Here is a 22,513-nt window from a genome sequence, read left to right as displayed (position 1 = left end):
CGGCTTAAGTTTGAACTACTTTTCCAAAGTACAGCGGGTTACCATAGAGATGATATGGCCTAGAGGGCTCAGTTCATGCAGAAATGCTGACTTCTTTTCACCGGAAGTTGAATATACCCGTTACATTAGCCCCAGCCCGTTAGCTCTCTTCTTGGATATAGGTCCTGGAATACCGGAAGTGGCTGGTCGAGTGAGCTTTTCTAAGCAAGTTGATTGGTGTTTAATCGGAAACGGAAGGAGGTGGGTAAGGGTAGTGGCACGCGCAGAAAGAAGAGGCGGATTTGGGCGCAGTACGAAGTAGTTTGGTTTGGCCGTTATTTCTCTTTTAAGGGAGAGAAGTCTCTCCCGCCATCCCTCTCTGTCGTCCCAGGCTTTTTAAGGTGAGGGGGGGCTTTCTCATTTCCTGGTGGGAGGGTCGTTAGCGAGGGTTGCTTTTGAGCCGCGCGCCGCTCCTGGGGTCACGCGCGGGTGAGGATGAGGGACCTCCACGTGTCCCGCTCCTCCTTCCAAGGGGAGCTCTCAGCGGGGCGGTCGCTCCCCGGCGCTCCTGTAATGCTGAGGGGAAACCTTGGAAGGCTTATTCCGTATCCTCGTTGGGTAGGGAAGGGTGCTGCTTTTCCACCCAAACGAGTTATGCAGTACTGTACAGTTGAGTAGCATTTTACGTGGTGCTCCTTTTACTGAGGTGCTTTTCCGAAAGTCACTTATGAGATTATCTTCCTTTAATGGCTTTGGTAACTGCAGCGAAGCAGTCGAAGAAACTTACATTTTGTTGCTGGTGAACGTAATTGTAATGCCTTTATTCACACAGTGTTCTTACTGAGCAGCTTTTGGAATGTCAGATTTTAAGACTGGATACAATATGTATTTTAAGGTTGTGATTAGAATTGCTTTTGTTATTCTCCGAATTTTCAAGTGTCTTCCATATACATCTTTAGGGTGGTCTCCTACTCCCCTCCCAAAAAGTGTGTAACTGATAATAACCAATGATTTTTGAGTTAGAAGATTCTGAAGAGTCATCGTGGTTTAGGGGAGGTAGTCTTAATGTATGGTGATTTTAGTTTTGTGGAGAAAGTGGGATATATGAATGTGCTATATCTTGTTTTTCAGGTCAGCCTATTGGAAGATGGATATTCGACCAAACCATACACTTTATATCAATAATGTGAATGATAAAATTAAAAAGGAAGGTATGACAGTAAATGAGTCTTAATTGTATCCTAATGAATTGAATCAGGATATGTGCAATTCTTATTCCTTTTTCTCTCAGCCATGAAAGAGAATTGGTCTTTAGCAGATTGTAATTTGCTCTTTTGGAAGGAAGTTGATGTTCTTTGGGTCACAACCCTACTGTACAGTTGCTTTAACTTAGAGCACAACTGGACTTACATTAGGTTGTGGCCCTTTTCTCCGAGAATGTATCAGAACAAAGACCTATCATGTACTGCAGCAGTCTAATCCCCTAGTGCTCACCTAGATGTTTATGAGGGAGATATGAACACTATAACATCCTGTTGTCTGTAGTCCAAATACCTTGCAGTTTGTGTTCAGAAACTTGCTGCCTCTGCTGACTGGAGAAATACAGACTAATCAAACTAATAGTATTTGATAAACTTGTCTTTCCAGAATGTATGAATAAGATGGAGAGGTTGAGTTAATCTATTCCCTATTTTAGACCATTGTGCTTTCCACCTGTAGCTTAGAAACAAATGTGTGAAAGGCACATAATAAGTTGCTTTTATTGAATCAGTGTTTCTGGCCCAGTATTGTAAGCACTAGCTGATAGGAATTCTCCTGGTTTTCAGATAATTTTTTGAGTTCTGTATAAAGATTTAACTTAGGAATTTCTGCATTAAAAGCAAGTACTTGCCTACTATAATAATAACAATTAATATGGTAGTAATCTACCAGTTGTAAAGTTCTGAGTGTTCTTTTAAGTAGATAGCTACAAATAATACAACTTTCCTTCCTTTTTTTCCTAACAGAACTCAAAAGATCTTTATATGCACTATTTTCTCAATTTGGTCATGTGGTGGATATTGTGGCTTTAAAAACAATGAAGATGAGAGGACAAGCTTTTATTATATTTAAAGAGCTTGGATCAGCCACCAATGCTCTGAGGCAGTTACAAGGTTTCCCATTTTATGGTAAACCAATGGTAAGTTGTTAAAATTTAACCACGAAACAGAACAGTACAGTCATGTAGACAGTATCTTAAAAAGGTCCAATTCTTCCCTTTGAGGACTACCCCGCTTAATAATGACTGATTATTGTCCCTTAAGAATTTCAGGCAGAAGTAAATAGCTTGTCACAGAGAAATAGAATTTGGGTGAAAGGAGCCTTTTAGGAAATAACCAATTATTTCTTCTTACTGACATTTCCCGAATTAAGGAAAGCTTTCTTCTGAACAAAGCACAGTATTTTGCTTTTGGCATTATCACAGGAAAGATTCTAAAATCCCATCTGAGAAATGTGTTTGCCCATGTGGAAGTGGAGATGTTGAAACAGTCCAACATGTATTATTTTACTGTACTAGCTATAGGAATATTCATATACCTATATTCTGACTCTTTATATCAGTACCCTGGATGATTTGACAATGTATATGTTCATCCTTTTTTCAGACTGTAAATCATTTATAACTCAGACCATAGCAAAATACTGTGCAGCAGCCATGAAAATCAGTCACTAATTACTAAAAAGTCTCCCACAGTTGTAAACATGCTTTTTATATCAACTATCATATTTGCCTGTATTACTCTACTTTGTTTTTTTTAGTTTTTTTCAGCTGTACCTTTTATCTCTGGCATTTGGCTATAATAAAGATTCATTCATTTCACTCATTCACTCTTGGGATAATGTTGCAATTTTTTTATAGTAAATTGCCCCAAAAAATTACAATGTACACAGCCCAGATGCAAGGAATCCTATTTATCTTTAGATCTCAGTATATGATACAGCTTTAATTTTTCAGAAAGTTAAATAGCAGGATATCTTGTGGACTTAAATTCATACCAATTTTTATTCCTGAACTTACAGCAAAACATTCAGTTTTCATGAAATTTTTAATTTAAACAGCGTATTCAGTATGCAAAAACAGACTCTGAAGTAATTTCTAAAATGCGTGGTACGTTTGCTGATAAAGAGAAGAGAAAAGAGAAAAAGAAGACCAAGTCCTTGGAACAGACTGCTAATGCTGCCAACAAAAAGCCAAATCAGGTAAGATACGTTCGTAATTATTTTTTAGCACTTCTTTCATTAGACTTAGGCAATACAAAAAAGTTGTGAAACTGTATGATCATTAGAATATTCCTGACATTTTGCCAGTGTTATGTGAATTGAATGAAAGGGATATGTTTCCCTTGGAATGCTTCCAGATGACTCATAAACCTCAAAAGAGGCTATTTAAGCAGTTGAGTCTTATCCCCTGTTCAGTGCAGAGATTCATATACAGGTAGTCTTCAGGTTACGTCCACAATTGGGACCAGAATTTTCATTGCTAAGCAACATGGTCATAAAGTGCAACATCATGTGACCACATCACTTAGTGACAGAAATCCCGGCAGTCCAAGTTGCCACTGTAACCCAGGAAAGCACAGCTCATAAAGAGAGGACTTCACATGACCACAACGTGGGAAGAGGCAGGCGTCTCAGGCCGGTAGGCCAGTGGTTGAGAGCTATGGATGGGGGGCAGATGCCATGAGCAGGTGCTAAGGAGAGTGGGCGGCAGGTTCCACCACTGGGAAGGGGCTGGGGCTGTGAGTCCTCTGTGCTGCGCACCATTGCCAGCTGGGCAATCCTGCCAGGCAGCGAGGCAAGGACATTTCAGCAGTGCCTCCCCTGGCCTGGATGCCTGGAGATGATTCCTGGTGGCTACTTGGCCAAGGGCTTCCTGCACAGCAAGGCTGCTGGAGGGGGAAGCAGGGATGTCCTGCATAGCATGCCAACGGAGCCCCCAGGCTGTAGGACTTGAGGCCAGCCAGCGTCAGCAAGTCCAGCAGAGGGGAGGCAGGTGAAGAAGATGACGGTCAGTTGGGATCAGCAGCGATGGGGGGGGGGGTATGCCATGTGCCTGAATTTTGATCACATGACCGGGGGGTGCTGTGATGGCCAGAACTTCGAGAACCGGTCATAAGCCCATTTTTCAGCGCCATGTAACTTTGAACAGCTGCTGAACAAATGAATGTAACCCAAGGACTACCTATAAAAACATCCCCAAAAGGTAACTTGTCTAGTCTCCTTTAAAACGCATCCTGCTCCCTTACCAAAACGCATTGGTAATGCTACCAATAAAAATACTGTTCAGTTACTCTTTTTTACTCTATTTATTCTATTTTAATGTTATGGAAAAGACAGAAGAAGCTGTAGGAAGATACAAAAAGATTACAAGCAGAAGATTACTCTCCTGCCTCCCTTCAGCTCAGTAAAAAACTGTGAACAATTTAGGAACAGTGCATGATAAAGCCCTTTATGGAAGCACTTAACTTCCTTAGTCAGATTCCTGTCCCTATGAACTTACTATGTGCTTTGGAAAACTGCTATGGTAGAAAAGATTCCTTCGATGTGGCCTCTAGGTGTCTTAAGGCTCTAGGATTTATGTCAAGCTCCTTTCTTTAAATTACTTTTCAGTGCTTTTTCCTTAAAACGTTTTATATTGTCTCCCAGATGTTCTGGCCCTCTTAAATTCCTTTTTTGAAAACTGAGCCAGCTGTTCTATCATTTCTGTAATAATGTAGTTGTATCTAAAACTTATTATTTTAATATAATTGTGTGATTAAAAAGCATAAAGATTTTTTAAAACTGTTTTTATTTCTTAATAGGGAGCAAACCAGAATTCAGCAAATGCCCAAGCAAATGCTTCACAGAATCAACAGGTAAATCTTACTACCTCAGTGCAAGTAAACATCTTGTCATTGTATTTGGCTTTTTAGAAGAGCATATTGTGTAAGCAAATAGATGTATTTCTTGTGAAGAAATGCGTTTTCTTCATATAGACCTCCATCTGTAAATGACAATTTAATGTGACTAGTTGTATGCTTCAGACCTTAATATTCCAATAAGGACAGCACAAATCAGATTCTTTCTATTCTGATTTATTGTTTTAGATTTTTTAAATATAATGGGTAGCTAGCCTGCCGCAAACTTCAAAAATAATATTTATCTCCCAAGATTGAATCTAGACCTCACATAGCCCTGTAGGTATTTGTAGAAAATAAAAATAATGATTTCCGTGTTGTGTGGTGTTGGAACGATGCCTATTTCCTAGGAAAAATAATGATAGAGAGTGAGAGAGAGCGATCTTACTAGTTCATTTTCTGACAGATATCTTTTTGGTAGCAGGCTACGGTCACCACAGCAGCCATTTTATGTGACTTAATATGTTCTCAGAATTCCAGATGTGTCCAACGGCTCCCAAATCCAGGCTTCTCAGTAAATTATTTTAATATCCCTGGTTTGCCTTAGCATGCCTGATTGCACCTCAGTACAGCAATATTTTGTAAGGGGACATCCCCATCATGTCACAATACTATTATATTTTTTAACATGTTAAACATGACCCTGAAAAGGGTCATTTTCCAGATTATTCTAGGCTTTTTACCTAAGTTTGAAACTTACAAAATCTAGAAACTGCTTATACTCTCCCCAGTTCTATCCTTTATTATATCACTTTATTTACCGCTTCTGTTACTGCAGGTGCCTGATAATCCACCAAACTATATACTTTTCCTCAATAACTTACCAGAAGAGACAAATGAAATGATGTTATCAATGCTATTTAATCAGTAAGTGCATACCTCTTCCCCTTTTCCAAATATCTGTCAGCTGCAATATTGCATGTATTTAATTCAAAATATAGCTCACTGAAATTGATTTAGTAAATTATATCGGATTGGCTGTTAATAGTTTAACATAGACTAAAGCTTTGAAAACACAGGATTGAAATCATGTAGTTTTTACTGACCTTTTTTTTATTTGTAGTAGTTTCCTAGAGTTTTTATTCAAGAATTGATGTATGAGCAATGCAACAAGTTGGGTTTCCTAGTTTCAGATGAAAGGTTTATGAATGCTATACTGATTGCTTATCTTAGGCGATTTTTTATGGCTGTGCTTATAATGTGGCTGAACAGTATGTGTGCATGGGCATGCTTAAATTCAGGCATAGGATATGTACCTAGTAGGTATCTTGACTTCAGCCTTCCCCAATTCTGTATTGGATGTTAGCTTCTATGATTCTTAGCCAGTTTAATAATAATTGACTTGGCAAGCAATTTAGTTCAGATATTACATCAAATCACCTTCAATTGAAATACCCTCACAGCCTTAGTAACTTTGTCCATTTTACTCATTTTTTTTATTGCCTCCTCCCTCTAATTGTTGCTAATTCCACTTCACTGTAATTGAAGATAACTGTTATGCATCTATGTGAAGGTTTGGACTATTTAATGACAAATTGATTCTAGAATATAGAAATGTTTAAAGAGTACTGTATGTAGGACAGATTGTAGATTTCCTGAAGGCTGAACAAAATTTTTGCATAGTTAACCCAGTAGAACCTTGAGTGCAGTTTACTATCTGTTGCATAGGGATTTATTGAACACTAGTTCACCATATTAATTATGAAGTTTGTTATTACAAACTTGTCTGAAGCGTGAACTTTCTGTATATCAGTTGCACTGTTTTCATTGGGTTGGAAATGTATTCCTGGCTCCCCGCCCCCTTTCTGGCTTGGCCAGATAATAGTGTTCAGCTACTTTTCAATAATGAACTTCACCTTTAAGGTATAATTTGCTAAGAGAGTAAGTTTAGCTCCATGACTGGCAATGATAAAGAATATAAACTAATATAAATATTTATGTCTAGGTTCCCTGGTTTTAAAGAAGTACGCCTGGTTCCTGGTAGACATGACATTTCATTTGTGGAATTTGAAAATGAAGGACAGGCTGGAGCTGCTCGGGACGCCCTCCAAGGATTTAAAATTACCCCATCACATGCGATGAAAATTACTTATGCCAAAAAGTGATGGCAATGAACTCAGATTTTCAAAAAACTTGTTTACATTTTTTTTCTCATGTACCATGGGTTTTTTTTTGAGGGGAATAAATTAAAAGATGGTTCCTTAACTTTAAGGAAACCATGTTGTATAAAACTATTGAGATTTCATTTGTTAGGCATGTTAGCATTTCTAAACATGTTCAAGGAATCCTAACATTTCTGCTGACCACTGTTAGATTTTGTTGATGTATATAGATCGGTTTAAGATGCTGTGATCTTGAGTTCCTTACAAGTTGCTTAATCAGAAATAAAACTGTTTCTTAAGACTTCATCTTTGATTGTTTTATGTGATCAAAATTGTTAAATTTAGTTAATTACCTTTCTAGAAATTGGCTGTCTTTGAAAGTTCTAATCTGAATTAAATGAGAAGCTGTTGTTTACATTTCATCAATTATAATTAGTATCTCCAAGTTCTAAAATAAAATAAGTCCAAGTTCTAAAATAGAAGTTTACAAGGAATGAGCCTTGCCTTAATAATAAAAAACTTGCTACAAGGAATTGTGTTTTTTTGGGTGGGGGTGGAGGGGGGACAAGAGCCATGCAGTCACTTGCAGTAACTGCTGGGGAAGTAAAGGAGTGGAGAAAGTGGGTGGCCTCATTTCCTTTTGTCTTGATCTCTGCCTCCTGCTGACTTCATCCCTATTTCTTGCTAGAATACGGCCTCTGGAAAGTTGCTCCTAAGAAAATGGATGATAAAAAGTTTGATGATAAAAAGTTTTCCACCTACCCATGCTTCAAAATTTTTATTGGGAGTTTAATAAGGCACAGTGGGATTGTACTTGTTCTTCACATTCTAGTACAGTGGTACCTCGGGTCACGAACTTAATTCATTCCGCGACTCTGGTCGCCACCCGAATTGGTCGCCACTCGAATCAAATTTTCCCATAAGGTTCAATGTAAATACGGTTAATCTGTTCTGACCCCTATGAATTTGGTCGCCAACCGATTTTGGTCGCAACCAGAATGAAATGTTCCCATAAGGTTCAATGTAAATACGGATAATCTGTTCTGAACCATATGTATTTTTTTTTTAAACCACAAAAATATGAAAAAGTACAGTACAGTACAGTACGAAGAGAGGGAACACTAACTTTGCTCGAGGCGACTTCTGGCGTGGAGGACAGGAAGGCGGGTGGGGAGGCTTTTATTGTTTGGAGGGAGAGTCCCCCTCCCTACAGGAAGCCACGACCACGTGTCACAGCAGGGAAAGTGGCCGTGGATCCTGTTCGTCACCCGATGCGGAGTTCGCAAACGGAAGCAAAATTTTGCAAACGGCGCTGTTCGTGAACCGAATTGTTCGTGACCCGAGGTACCACTGTACTTTGGATGGGCATACAGTTGTGTGAAAAGGAAAGTACACCCTCTTTGAGTTCTATGGTTTTATGTATCAGGACATAATAAAAATCATCTGGTCCTTAGCAGTTCTCAAAAGTAGGTAAATACAACCTCAGATGAACAACACATGACATATTACACCATGTCATCATCTATTTTACAAAAAGCCAAAATGGAGAAGCCATGTGAAAAACTACACCTTATGATTCAATAGCTTGTAGAACCACCTTTAGCAGCAATAACGTGAAGTAATCATTTTCTGTATGACTTTATCAGTCTCTCACATCGTTGTGGAGGAATTTTGGCCCACTCTTCTTTACAACACTGCTTCAGTTCATTGAGGTTTGTGGGCATTTGTTTATGCACAGCTCTTTTGAGGTCCCACCACAGCATTTCAATTGGGTCGAGGTCTGGACTTTGGGCCATTGCAACACCTTGATTCTTTTCCTTTTCAGCCATTCTGTTGTAGATTTGCTGGTGTGCTTGGGATCATTGTCCTGTTGGATGATCCAATGTTAGCCAAGCTTTAGCTGTCGGACAGATGGCCTCACATTTGACTCTAGAATACTTTGGTATACAGAGGAGTCCACGGTCGACTCAATGACTGCAAGGTGCCCAAGTCCTGTGGCTGCAAAACAAGCCCAAATCATCACCTCTCCACCACCGTGCTTGACGGTTGGTATGAGATGTTTGTGCTGATATGCTATGTTTGGTTTTTGCCAAACGTAGCACTACATTATGGCCAAACATCTCCACTTTGGTCTCATCTGTCCAAAGGACAGTGTTCCAGAAGTCTTGTGATTTGTTCAGAGGCAACTTTGCAAACCTAAGCCATGCTGCCATGTTCTTTTTAGAGAGAAGAGGCTTTTTCCTGGCAATCCTTCCAAACAACCCATACTTGTTCAGTCTCTTTCTAATTGTACTGTCATGAACTTGAACATTTAACATGCTAACTGAGGCCTGCAGAGTCTGAGATGTAACTCTTGGAAGTTTTACAATTTCTCTGAGCATTGCATAGTCTGACCTTGGGGTGAATTTGCTGGGACATCCACTCCTGGGAAGATTGGCAACTGTCTTGAATGTTTTCCACTTGTGAATAATCTTCCTCACTGTAGAATGATGGACTTTAAATTGTTTGGAAATGGCCTTAAAACCCTTCGCAGATTGATGGGCAGCAACAACTGCTTCTCTAACATCATTGCTGATGTCTTTACTCTTTGGCATTGTGTTAACACACACCTCAATGCTCAAGACCAGCAAACTCCTAAAACTTTGGCTTTGATAGAGGAGTCACGCTTGCTGATGATCAATTGATCAAGGGCATTTGATTAGCAGCACCTGGCTGCTACTCATCCTCTTCATACCTATGGAAGCAGTAAGGGTGTACTTAGTTTTTCACACATGGCTTCTCCATTTTGGCTTTCTTTTTGTAAAATAAATGATGACATGGTGTAATATATCATGTGTTGTTGCTCATCTGAGTTGGTGTTTACCTACTTTTAAGAACTGCTAAGGACCAGATGATTTTTATTATGTCCTGATACATAAAACCATAGAACTCAAAGAGGGTGTACTTTCTATTTCACACAACTGTACTTCTGTGGAATTGAAAGAACCTGCCTTGTATTTATCTAAAGTTGTTCTAAAAGGTTTTGCTTTAGAGACTACTGTAATTGATGGAATGACTTAATGCCAAATATGAAAATAACTCTATTCATTGATGCTATATTGTCTAATAGCATATTTGATAGTGTTCCAAATCTGGTGGTATAGTTATGTAAATGTATTCATAAATGTAGAGACTATGAAAGACAGTGTCTTCCATGTAATTTACAAACTTCCAGTTTTCATCTGAAACATGCAATTGGTAATCAGAAATACACTATTGTGCACAATGTTTCTGTACTAAGAATATTGTGTGCAGACTTGTCCAGAATCATCCTTTTATAACTGAAGTTAGCATGTCAATAATATTGCACGCACGGGGATCTGCATTTTACTTCTGAAACAGCAACCCTGTGAGATATGTTATGCTGAGAGATTGGCCCTAAATCATCCAACCAGGGGGTCTGTAGTCCTGATTCAACACATTTTGCACTATCCTATGTCGCTCACTGCAATGTAATTTCTATCCAAATTCAGCACTTCTGATGTTCTGATACCTTATGCTAACATTTTACTTATATATTGGTGGTGTGTCCATCCTAACATTCAGCTTTTTAATTTAGAAGGAATGTGGGTACACTTAGGCCATTGAGTTTAAGCCTTAAAGGTGATACCAAATGTGTGGAAGGGTGTAGCTAGAGTTGCTATCCTGCCTTGCTGTTTTAGTAGATAGTCATGTTCTATGTCTAGAAATAGCTTCTAATATCCCTAGAATGATGCTTGAATCTGGTCAATCCCATACATTGCTGAGGTTGCGATGGGATACCATATCCCTATCAAATAATAGATGATACAGTACTTGTCTCTGCAATTCATGCTATAGATAAAAATCAAGCATCTTTTATGACTATAAGCAGTGATTGATAAGATATACTAAAATGGACAAACATAATCAAGGAATAATGGAAAACAACATACAGTTAAGACAGAGCAGAATAGTAGAATTAAACATTTAAATGCCTGTTGCATAAATCATGCTTCCCGATTTCGCTGAAGTGAATTCGAGAGGAACTTGATACAATTCTGATAGAAGGATGTTTTACAGGAAGTACTGTATATTGTATTGCTTTATAGATTAATTTTGGTGATTATGCCTCCTTTGAAGTCAAATGTGGCAAAACAAGAGAGGGAAAAGACGGGAATAATGGATTTTCTAGTGGGCTGTGAAGGTCTGACTCTGGTTTACAATTCACTCCTGTGTGATTCTTAAATGGATTGTCCTTAGTGAGTATTTTCACAACATTCATCGGGTAAGGTTTTAACAGAATACAAATATGAAACCAAGGAAACAATCTTAGAGAAGCTTAACCAAGGATAACTTAATGCAACTATCTCATTACAGATAGTCCTCATTAACAACTGCCCTGTCTAGCGACTGTTTGAACTTACAGTGGCACTGAAGAAGTAGCTTTACGACCAGTCCTTGAACTTAGGACTGTTGCAGTGTTCCCACATTCACAAAATCGCCATTTGGGCGCTTCACAACTGGCATGTATTTACAATGGTCGCAGCATCCCGCAGTCATGTGATCACTGTTTGTGAGGGTTGCAGCCAGATTCTGACAAGCAAAGTCAATGGAGATGCTGGCAAGAAGTTGCAAGTTGTGTGAGGTTGTGCTTAATGACTGTGGGTGATTCACTTAACCACAGTGGAACTGACCTTGTAAGTCTGTCACAGTCAGGTGAAGTTTCACTTAATAACTGTGTTGCTTAGTGACAGTTGCCAGTCTCAATTGCAGTCGTATAGTGAGGACTACTGTACTGTACCTGATGGGAACCTTTACTCTTTGCTCACAGCTGAGCCTGCACTTTTTTTTCTTCAATAATGCCCCCTCCCAATGTTTGTCATGTGCTTTCCCTCATAACTTCCTCCCTAGAAAAGAAAGAGGTTGTTAAATTTACAAGCAATTGGCTATCACAGGTGAGTCAAGAATTGCTTTTCCTGAAACAAAATGCTATTTGTATTATTGGAACTGGGCAACATTTTCAAATGTTCCTTCTTTTCTATGCAGCCTCCTATGATATATTCTGTATGATCTTCTAATCCAACCCTGGACAATCCTTTCAGACTAGTGGCCTTACTTTTAAGAGCATATTAACTTTGCAGTCACAAAATGTTAATCACAGGGAAGAGCTGATGATAAAACAACAGCAAAAGCTGCCATGCTGTTTAACTACTCTCCACTCTCCTTTTCATCCCACTTGATGTGTGTGTGTGTGTGTGTGTGTATTTCTATGTATCTCTATCTGTGCAGAATGGACACACTTCCAGCGAAAGCACTGGGCTGTCTACCCTGACCACCATATTTATTTTCTATTAAGAATTAATATTAAGAATTCTTAATTAATTTCTATTTAAAAATTAAAGCACATCAAATAATAGTAATAGTATCTAAGTGGACCAAGGAATCTACTAGGCACAAAGGAAGCATTTTCTAAAGAACAGAAGTGAGAATAGAGAGAATTAGTGAGGAACAACCTTACTCTGCTCATGAGACCTTTCGATCCAAGCCAATCAATAAGACATCTTAAAACGTTCAAGTCTAACATTGTGCTAAATAGTTAATACAGTTAGGCATTCTTTGGAAATAATTCAGAAGAAAGGCTCCAAGCCAATACAAGCATAGCACCTCTCTGCTATTTTTAAGGGAACCTGACTTTTTCAGGCTTCTGCATGAGCAGCACCATCTTTTTTGTTAGGATCACACAGAAGCCTGGATTTGAAAAAAAACACATACTGGGCTAATTTTATGATTAGCAGAGTGGTGCTGCACTCGCATGAGTTCAGAAGCAATCCTTCCAAATGATTTATTTTTCTCTATAATTATAATTTCAATGCCTAAAGCTCCCCACCCATCAATGACTCTGGGTGACTTATAAAGAGTAAGCATGTACGTGCCATCTGGTTAATCACAGTTATTAAGATGGTGTATAATATCAGCTGGCATTGCTGATTTTTAAGGTAAACACTGGAGATACCATTTTGCTCCAGAGGAGGCTGTGTGTCTGAATAATGTAAGGATTTTGGACTGCTTTGCACCCTATTGGATAAACTACCCCTCTGAGAAATTCTTCCTGTATGTGGAAGAACAGGTTGTCCCCTTGGCTGAAGGCTTTGCTTTAACTGGCACTGCTTTGTCATTATGTCATCCTTCCTTAGTCTAGATTCAGCAAAGGATTGATGATGTCTCTGTTGCTGGAACAAACCCATGGTGTGGATTGATTAATAATGTTTCCTCCTTGTGCAGAATGTGCTTGATGGAAAATTGGAAAGTTTGGCTAAGAGTCTTGTTTAGCAGAAAGAAATGTTTGCAAGGCTCCTTCTGGAACCATGCAGTTCTTCAAAGAGGATGAAATGTTGATTTCCAAATATATTGAATTTGCCTCTCTCTTCCTCCCCTGGTACACATACATTAATATTTGGATAAAAAAGCAGCTCCATAACCTCCCGTTTGTTTATGCAAGGGAGACTGGGCTGCTTGCAAAAAAGAGAAGAGAAAATGTCACGTGCTGTTTGCTTGATGATCTTGCTGCTGTGCCTTGGACATACTTTCCCAATTGTAAAGAGCACTTCTTTGGGGTCAATCCTGCACCTGATGAGGAGCGTTCATACAAAGGAGTGCATTGCCTATGATCTCTAAATCTCTATCCCGTGGGTGCTGAAAATGGGGCAGCTGATGAAAAATGGTTATGTTTGCAGATGTACTTTGATACTCTCATCTGCCCCTGATTTTTCTTATCTATAAATCAGTCTTCTTGCTTATGGCTTCCCATGCAGCACTAGGGCTATTTTCCTTGGCAAGAGCAAAGATCATCATAATGTACCAGATGACAGACTTGTTAATACTGAACATATTTAAAAATTAAATGTTTACTTGAAATTGTTGAAGGAAAGAGCAGCTGAAGTATTCTAGGCTGGAATCTATCTATCTATCTATCTATCTATCTATCTATCTATCTATCTATCTATCTATCTATCTATCCATCCATCCATCCATCCATCCATCCATCCATCCATCCATCCATCCATCCATCCATTATAGTATATCATTATGCCATCTCTTCTTGTCTATTTTCTTTCAATGCGAGCAGTAGAGTTACAGAAATCCCTCAAGGCAAAACATAGGGGAAATACTCTGCCTTCTGTCTCTCTGTGAGACTGAGTTAAGGTCTCACAGAGAGCACCACTTTCCTTTCTTGAGCAGGACAGAAGCACGTTGGTCCATGCCCATTTTCATGAGTAAACTTTAGTCAATGGAGCCTCTACTGTCCATCAACTTCTCTTATTAAACTCTGTGCTTCAATGTACATCTCTTAGTTCCAGAAGGTCTCTTGAATCTCAGGAGCAGGGTTTTTTTTGGGGGGGGGGGGAGGCTGCAATGAGATGGAGGAGGAGGAAAGTGGGATGACTCTGTTGCTTTCCCTCTGCTGCTCTAAGCATTTCCCTTTGTGTTATTAAACAGACTGAGTTCAGACCATTTCCACGTTTCCATGAGATAGCTGCAAAGTGGCACAGAAAACTTTTAACTCTCTGCTGTCATTTAGGGGTCTTCAGAGTTCTTGTGGTTCAGATCTGGTAATCCTATTTATATTCTATGCCATCTAGCCATGCCCTGCGTTTATATTCTATAAGAAATGTTTTGCCTTAAAATATTAAGTTGCAGTAAAACAATTAGAAATTTTATGCATCCCTTGGGGCTCCCTTTTTTAAAAAATGGTTTTAATCTACCACACAATGAATGAATTGAACCACCATTTTAATGTTTAGGATGCTGTTGAAGTGGTAATTTCAGTGCCAGCTGGGATTGCTCAGTATACAGTAGATGAAGCAATCCACTAGCTCAGGGTTCCTCAACCTTGCTGGCTAGGGAATTCTGGGAGTTGAAGTCCACACATCTTCAAGTCGCCAAGGTTGAGGAACCCTGCGCTAGCTCTCACTGTTTTCATCAGAATTATGAAAGCTGTGTCACAGTGTTGCACCACAACAGTACAACAGTCTTGTTCTAGAAGATGGGGGGGGCATTTGTTTTTAAGAAACCACAACACGCTTTGGTTTTGCTCCAACGCTTTCCATTCATTCTTGTCTCATATTGGATGTGTTCTACATTTCTTGAAAATGTAAGCATGCATTTATTCTGCCCCTCCCATAGATATTGATATAGATATATAGATGGTTTCTGCTTTCTGTGTGATGCTAAGTCTCTCATCCCTTGCCTGTCTGTACAAGTTATAGAACTGGATGTTTCATTTTAGCCTTCTTGCATATCTCAGGCTGTGTTCATGAAGATATCTATCTTCTATCCCTCTATCTTTAGAATCTTCTTTGAATCTGTACTATTTTGGGCAGAAGGCTCTTCCTTTTGATCAGACCACATGCCACATTGAGATCTGTCTGGAGTATTGTATTTTCTTTAGATTTTTTAAAAACTTTTATTTCTTATGAGATTGATTTATCTTCCCTGGGGAAAGGAAGGGCTGAATCCTCTGGTCACAATACCTCTAAAGTACATGGTCTGGAGGTAGCATTATTGAAATGACTTTAGTTTCTGTACTTTGACTTCCTTGCCAGACAGGCAGCACTAGTGTGCCTGCTCTGTCTCTCTCACATACCAGGATTTGGGGGTGAATGACAGATAAGGCATCCCCTGGAAGAGAGGTTGTGGCAGAAATTATCATGCCACTAGCCCAAAATATGTGGCAGATTAGGCCCAGAGGGGTTCTGTGAGAAATGGTTTGGAACCTTCACCCTGGGTCTCAGCCTCATTCCATATCTATTTTAAAAATCCCCTCTATCCCAAAGACTAATCAACAAAACGGTCTCATTCTTTTAACACTTTGTGGTGGCCAAATTATCTCAAATGGTAGTTAAAAGATAGTGGCTGCTCTTGTTTCCAACAATGAAGCAAGCTAATTTATTCTTGGAAATGGTTTGTTCTTAATACTGTTGGTATTTAATATAACTTCTGTTTTTTGTTTGGCATAATGTTTGTTTATGGAGACTATTATGAGGATCAGATGAGCACAGTTGATTATTTCTCCAAGAGATGTTCCAAAACAACATGTCTATCAGGAAACAAACAAGACCATTTCCAAAAGATAAGAAATGAACCAGTTATGTAAATATATGTGTTTGCATGAAAATATTGCTGGATTGCTGTACGAATTTTTGAATTGGGGAGTGCTGGTTTAGCATCTAAACATCATTTGTCATGATAAATATTGATGACTTCCCTTGTTCAGGCAAATATTTCTACTAAGCTAATCAAGTGTGACAAGCTAGTTTCATTGAAATTATTGAATACATTTCTGCAGAGTGTTTTATTGACTTGGCTCTGGCCCTGGGCATAAGATTTACACAACATTTATGGGCAAGATTGCTCCCTGTTGCTAGAAGCAGATATTTTCCTGACAGATCTTCAGGCTATTCTACCAAATTCTCTCTACTGGTTTGTTTTTTTTTTTGCAGAAGGGAACCAAAGAAGTATTTCCCTTCTTATTCAACTTTTAAAAACATGATTATGGTTTCTTAAACATAATCCTAGTTAGTTCTTACAGAAATTGCATACAGATATTGACAGTTCTACATGTTTGTTCTCCCTGGGTGAGCACTCTTCCTTTCTGGCCATTCAAACTTAAAGCATCTTCAGTCAGACTCTCTCCCGACTGAATTTAGAAGAAAAAATACTCAGTAGGCATGTCTTCTCATATAGTAGATGTTTCCATTCAAGTGAAACAAAAACATCTTCCCCCTTCCCACACACATACTACAAACCTCTTTTGAAATTTATGTGCTTCCTATTGAGTTGAATAGATGGTTGTCAGAATTAGAGCAAGTTTGGGGAAAGATCAAACAATGAAATATGTGCTGTTTCTTTCCATTGTCAGTACTTCTGAAAACAAGAGATATGTCTTTCTCTAGTACGCCCGTAAGGCTTTCAAGAGACATGTACTTTTTTTTCAAGGAAGTGAAGTCTGCATAAGAAAAGAAATAGTCATTTCTCCTGCTGGTTTCATCCTTTTTGCATCTCTATGCAAGTCAGGTTTAGATTCTAGCTTTCTTTCCAGTCCTTTAAGCTTGTCCAAGATAAGAGAAAAGCTTGTGAAGTTCATAAATCCTAGGCTGTACTATTTCAGGCTGCAGGCAGAGGTTTGGGGCTAAAGACGGTATTATTTGAGAGTCCAGTGTCAGGTCAGCCAGCATTTTATTTTTAATTTAAAGCAGCCACAGGATTGAGGCATTGGCTAATGTGGAGCAAAAGAAAGCTTTGACCTGTGTATCCTTTTTCTGTTTTATTTCTCCCCAGCCATGCTGCTAGTATACCTGTGAAAAAAGGAATACAGGTGCCATAACAGTATGCCCTTTTCTTCACATCAAGATTTTTTTGTTGTTGGTAGCAGAGGGATTTTTTAAAAAATGGCTCAGTACATACGGGGAGGAGATCATCAGGTTGGTTGGAAAGGGGTGGTTTAACATAAATGAGAAAGAACTTAGTTTCCCCTGCTGTAGGAAGAAAATAATACATTTAATTAATAAGTTAGTGCATCATCCTCACCTTAAACTTGTGTTTAAGATTGATCCATCTTTCTTATAAAAACAAATCACCATCACATCCTGTGGTTTGAAATTGGATTGTTTCCAGTGGAAACACACTGGTTTGGATTCATGCAGCATAACCATCTGTAGCTGATTTGAAGCAGAGATACATAACATTTTTCAAGCTGAGAGTCACACCTGGCTTTTGAGCACTATAGACAGGGGCATACTCCAAAGAGTGCATTTACAAATGAAATGCATTGTTAATTAAATTTAAATTGATTACAGCAATGAATATCAACACCCCCATGTATATAATAATTTTTGCTTCTGTCATCTTAATAATTATCATTTTTGGAGGAGTTACATGAGCTCAATCCAAAATTTGGATCCCATAGACTATGAACTCCTGATATAAATGGAAGTATACTTTTCAGTTCTTCTCCCTTATATGGAGGAAAAAGAAATAATCTCAAATTTAGGTTGGCATGCAAAGAAGTCTAGGCCTCTTTTCATAATGCTAAAAAAAGAATTTAGCATTGCATTCAAACCAGCACATTGTTTTATTAAAGCAGCTAGAAAACAGGATTCTTAACAATAACATTTCTGGTATACATTGTAGGAGGAGAGGCATGTTAATCTATGGTAGGCAAAAATCAGGAGGAGTCTGGCAGCACCTTTTTGACTAACAATTTTTTTTATACGGTTTTTTGTTTATTGACCGTGTTGAGGTTGACTTTTTTGTACGTCAGCCGCAGATTATGTTATGTGGATTTTTTTACATGGTTTCATACACTTTTTATGTTTTAATATTGTATTTTGTATTGCTTTTAATTGTAAGTTGCCCAAAGTCATGTATTTGAGATGGGTATATAAATGGAATCCATTAATTAATTTGATTAAAAGGAATAAGCTTTCATGAACTCCACTCGCTTATCTCTGCATAACCGCCCTGTGTTCCCACATTTCATCCCAGTGTCAATTCTACGTTAGTTTAGCCACTCCATGCATCTGATGAAGGTGCTACCAGACTCCTTTTCACATTTCTTCTATGAATAGTAGAAATTCATAGTAGTAAAATAATAGTAGAAATAACCTGTCATCCAGGAATACTCAGCAAAGAGAGAATATTATGCCCTTCCATTGCAGAGCCCTAGCAAATACAGACAAGTTATCTTTCCTAAACCCTTTAGATAAGCAATCAGTTTTACCTGCTTCTAGCACAACTGAGAAGTCATTACAAAATATTATTTATACACACAAACACACACACATACATACACATACTGTGCAGGTTTGATAAGTATACATTTAATATTACTCTTTATAGTTACAAGGGTCTTTAGCTGGAAGTGCATTTAGTTGGGAAAAAAATCAGTCCTCATCACAGTCCTTCTTTCTGTCATCATGAGCTCCTTAGGGTTAATGGCCACCTAGAAACCATGCAATCCAGTGAAGCCAAATCTGTAGAAATCTATAGAAATAAACAAGAGATTATTGGGAAAGAGTTATATAAAGGGAAAGCAACAATCACATGTGCAGGATTCTTAACAAAATCAATACAATCTACCTAGCTAAACTGCTTAGCTTGTCAATTAAACTCTTCAGTCTCAATGCATATTCACTTCAGAGAGAATGGCTGAAGAGAGATCACCTGGGCTTTCTGCCTGGATGTTCTTGTTTCTTCTTCTTTTTTTTCCCCCTCCTGGGTTCTTCTTTCCAGTTTTATAGAATGTAAGGGATCATTGAAGTCCAGCTTTTTTGGAGAGATTGGTTCTTGTCTTGCCATCTGTTATGCTCTAAATCTATTTCACAAATCAAAGATTATCTGAAAATTAAAGTTACCTGCTTATAACACTTTGCAGAATTAGAAAGACATACTGTGTCTTTTACCACTTCTCCACTGTAGAAATTGAATTACATGGGGAGGATTTTTGGGGAAACAAAAGCTGAAGTCCATCTGTTCAGGACTCTTACCTGGGGTCAGTTTATCAAGGGCTTTTGGTGGCACTATTGTGTCACACTAAAACAAAGGGGTTGTTACCTGTCTCTCTCCCCTCCCCTCAAATCTAGTTTTGGTGTGATTCATTTAATAGTACATCTGGATTACACTGGATAACCAGATACTTGCTTATCTAATGCTCTACAGCAGTGTTGCTCAATCTTGGCAATTTTAAGATGTGTGGACTTCAATTCCCAGAATTCCCCAGCCAGCCATGCTAACTGGGGAATTCTGGGAATTGAAGTTCACACATCTTAAAGTTGCCAAGGTTGAGAAACACTGCTCTAGACAATGCATCATGTCAAAGGGGCAAAACAATGACATCATTGCTTAAGAGTAATTCAGCACAAAAGGAATGTGTAAGCAAGATACGGTATCTGAGGAAATCATACCCTATGCCACAAGGTTTCTACCTTTGAGATTGTACAGATCAAAACAGTCATAAAAGTGCATTAGAAGACCTTAGGAAAAAAAAACATGCTGAAAATTGAAACAGCATTGCCACAATTCACTTGTTCAGGGTATTGCAGCAACTGACTTCATTAAAGTTGCAAATCCATCCTGGGTTTGGCAAGCCGGATGACCTCAACTCAACCCTTGAATCAGACTCTTATGATTGAACTCGCTTATCAGTTTGAAAGTTGGTATAAAGTAGCATGAGAAATAACTAACTTCTGGTTATACTTTATGAATGGCAGTTGTTCTCGCTGCTTGTTAAGGTGGGGTTTGTGGATATCATGAAGAAATTACGGAAAGTTTCCTTAGAGACCAGAAAAGAATAGGATCTATTGGAAGTGTCTTTCTTTTTCTTTTGGCTATTTTTATAGTGACTGGGCAACACAATCCCCCACCCCAGGCAATATTGAAATAAATTGTAAGAAGATCCAGGCCTCTTTCTTCTCCTTGCATTCCAGCAAGGTGGGGTCAGCAGAGGGTAACTTGACTCAGTCTGTCTTTAATACTTGGGTGTGCCTCAGGTTTTTGGTAATTGTGAATAGGTATGGGTGTACTGAGGGCTCAGAATATGTTTATTTAGAAAGGGTACAGTGGAGAAAGTAGGCATTTTCTTCTCACATTTTCCATTTATCAGTGCTGCTGGGTGGTTATCCTCCCAGGCTGGATTGATTATTGGCTCCTCAGTGCTGGACATCTTTGAGCCTTCACCATGTCGCCTTAAATGTCTGTAATGGCAAGAGGTCTACAGGTTGCATTCTAAGGAATCCCTGAACTAAAGTCTGGATTCTAAAGAGGAACAAAAATAATGCATTGTGTCAGGCGGTCCTTAACAACTTTGGAGCACTTTCCTGCCTATTCATTTCAGTATTCAAGCCAAACTTTCTCTGAAGTCACCAGGAGTCGGTACTGACTCAAAGGCAAAGATATAGATATACTAGATGAGTAACACATACACACACATACACACTTAGATTAGGAGAGGAAAGGAAGAAGGAGAAAGAGTGAGATTGGCATAGGGTATGTTTGTAGTGAAGGGGGAGGGGGGAGGTTGCCATTGCAGCCATTAGGTCAAAACAGGAGGGACACGTACGCAGGATACCTTGAAAGAAGACACCATTAGGTCAAAGCAGGAGGTACGCAGGATACCTTGAGGGTATTCAGGAAAGAGTCTACAGCTAAACTGGTTCAAACTGCTATTCAAACTGTTGTTCAGACTGCTTTGTCCCTTGCTTTGTCCCTGTAAACTATAAAAACTGAGTTTGTATTTCCGGTGGTGTGGCAAAACCCTGGCATAGTTGCTGCCTATGCGTTAGGCTATTGACCACCCAGCTTCCTTTACTCGGTGGAATAAACAGCTGTTTCTTTTTCAGAGCCTCCTCCTGAATTCTTGGCATTGGATTTCTCTGGGATTCAGGGTTGCAGACCTTACAGTAGATTTGGTAGTGGAGACCTCACACATTCTACAAGCGATCAGTGCAAATACTAGCAACATCCCCTGTAGTGCAAATAATGTGGCCATCTGTGTAACAAAACCATGAATGCAAAGTATGGTACAAAGAATAAAGGAACTCCTGTGGCATTTACCTGTTGAAGTGAAAGGTTCTCAAATGCTCAGATATTGTATTGCCTTGTTAAATTTCCTTCTTTATGCAGGGTCTTCATCAGCTTCTGAACTGAGTTCTTTATATTGAAAATTTTACTTTCATTTTTGTCAGCTGCTGCTTCAATTGACCAACTAGCTTTACATTTATTTATTTATTTTTTTGGTTTGTTAGCCTCCAGGTATCATTGATGCATCTTTGATGGGACTGATTAGGAATTTTTCTTTGTAGAGTATAATGTACTTGTTTGGTAGGTTTGTACTGACCTCCAGTGGCTATACTGTACTTTAGTTTTTACAACTAAGGAGATATTATATGATGCACTGCAGTATTATCAACCTAACATCACTTTCTAAACCATATGCTGAAGATGAGGGCAACCCATTCAGACATTATAGGAAGCAATATACAGGGAAAGGTATGAGTAAATATGTATTTAAATTCCAAAGTCAGCTTTGCTATAGCTTTCTGTAGGGTGCTGTTAAGCAGTTATCTTGGCAACTGGCATGCAAAGCACTTTAGTAAAAACCATATTATTAAGTATGTCCCAGGAAGCCCATTGTTTAAGGAAGAGCATGGTAAACTAAAAGTAACCATGCATAGCTCTAGAATTTTAGTTTTGCTAGACAGCAAATCTATATGTATGTGTGTGTGTGTGTTTGTGTGTGTATACAGAATTTTTGATTATCATAGTAAAATTTAATATAAATTAAACTTAAAGAAAGAAAAGAGAATAGAAAGGAGTAAAAATGCAAGGAAAAATGAAAAAATAGAGAGAAGAAAAAAATAATTAAGAGAAAAGAAATATATAAAGAAGTGACTTCTAGCCTTCATCACAAATATAAACAAATTTAGTGACTCTTCACCC

At 38.6% G+C, this 22,513-nt stretch overlaps 1 protein-coding gene across 1 annotated transcript; it reads left to right on the top strand.

Moving 5' to 3' along the window:
- The first annotated feature begins 223 nt into the window (after window positions 1-223).
- Window positions 224-7,319, top strand: SNRPB2 (small nuclear ribonucleoprotein polypeptide B2). Its single transcript, XM_007428281.4, has 7 exons — window positions 224-380; window positions 1,111-1,190; window positions 1,986-2,158; window positions 3,079-3,219; window positions 4,821-4,874; window positions 5,695-5,783; window positions 6,862-7,319. Exons 2-7 carry the CDS (start codon window positions 1,127-1,129, stop codon window positions 7,019-7,021), a joined length of 681 nt encoding a protein of 226 aa, XP_007428343.1. The 5' UTR covers window positions 224-380; window positions 1,111-1,126; the 3' UTR covers window positions 7,022-7,319.
- The last annotated feature ends 15,194 nt before the right edge of the window (window positions 7,320-22,513 follow it).

Source organism: Python bivittatus, unplaced genomic scaffold (genome assembly GCF_059951505.1).
Source record: "Python bivittatus isolate LINGU-HERP-01145 unplaced genomic scaffold, Pbiv_v1 ctg000020_np1212, whole genome shotgun sequence".
Taxonomy (NCBI): Eukaryota; Metazoa; Chordata; class Lepidosauria; order Squamata; family Pythonidae; genus Python; species Python bivittatus.
The sequence above is the reverse complement of the archived record's forward strand: the minus strand, read 5'-3'. Positions and strand labels throughout refer to the sequence as shown.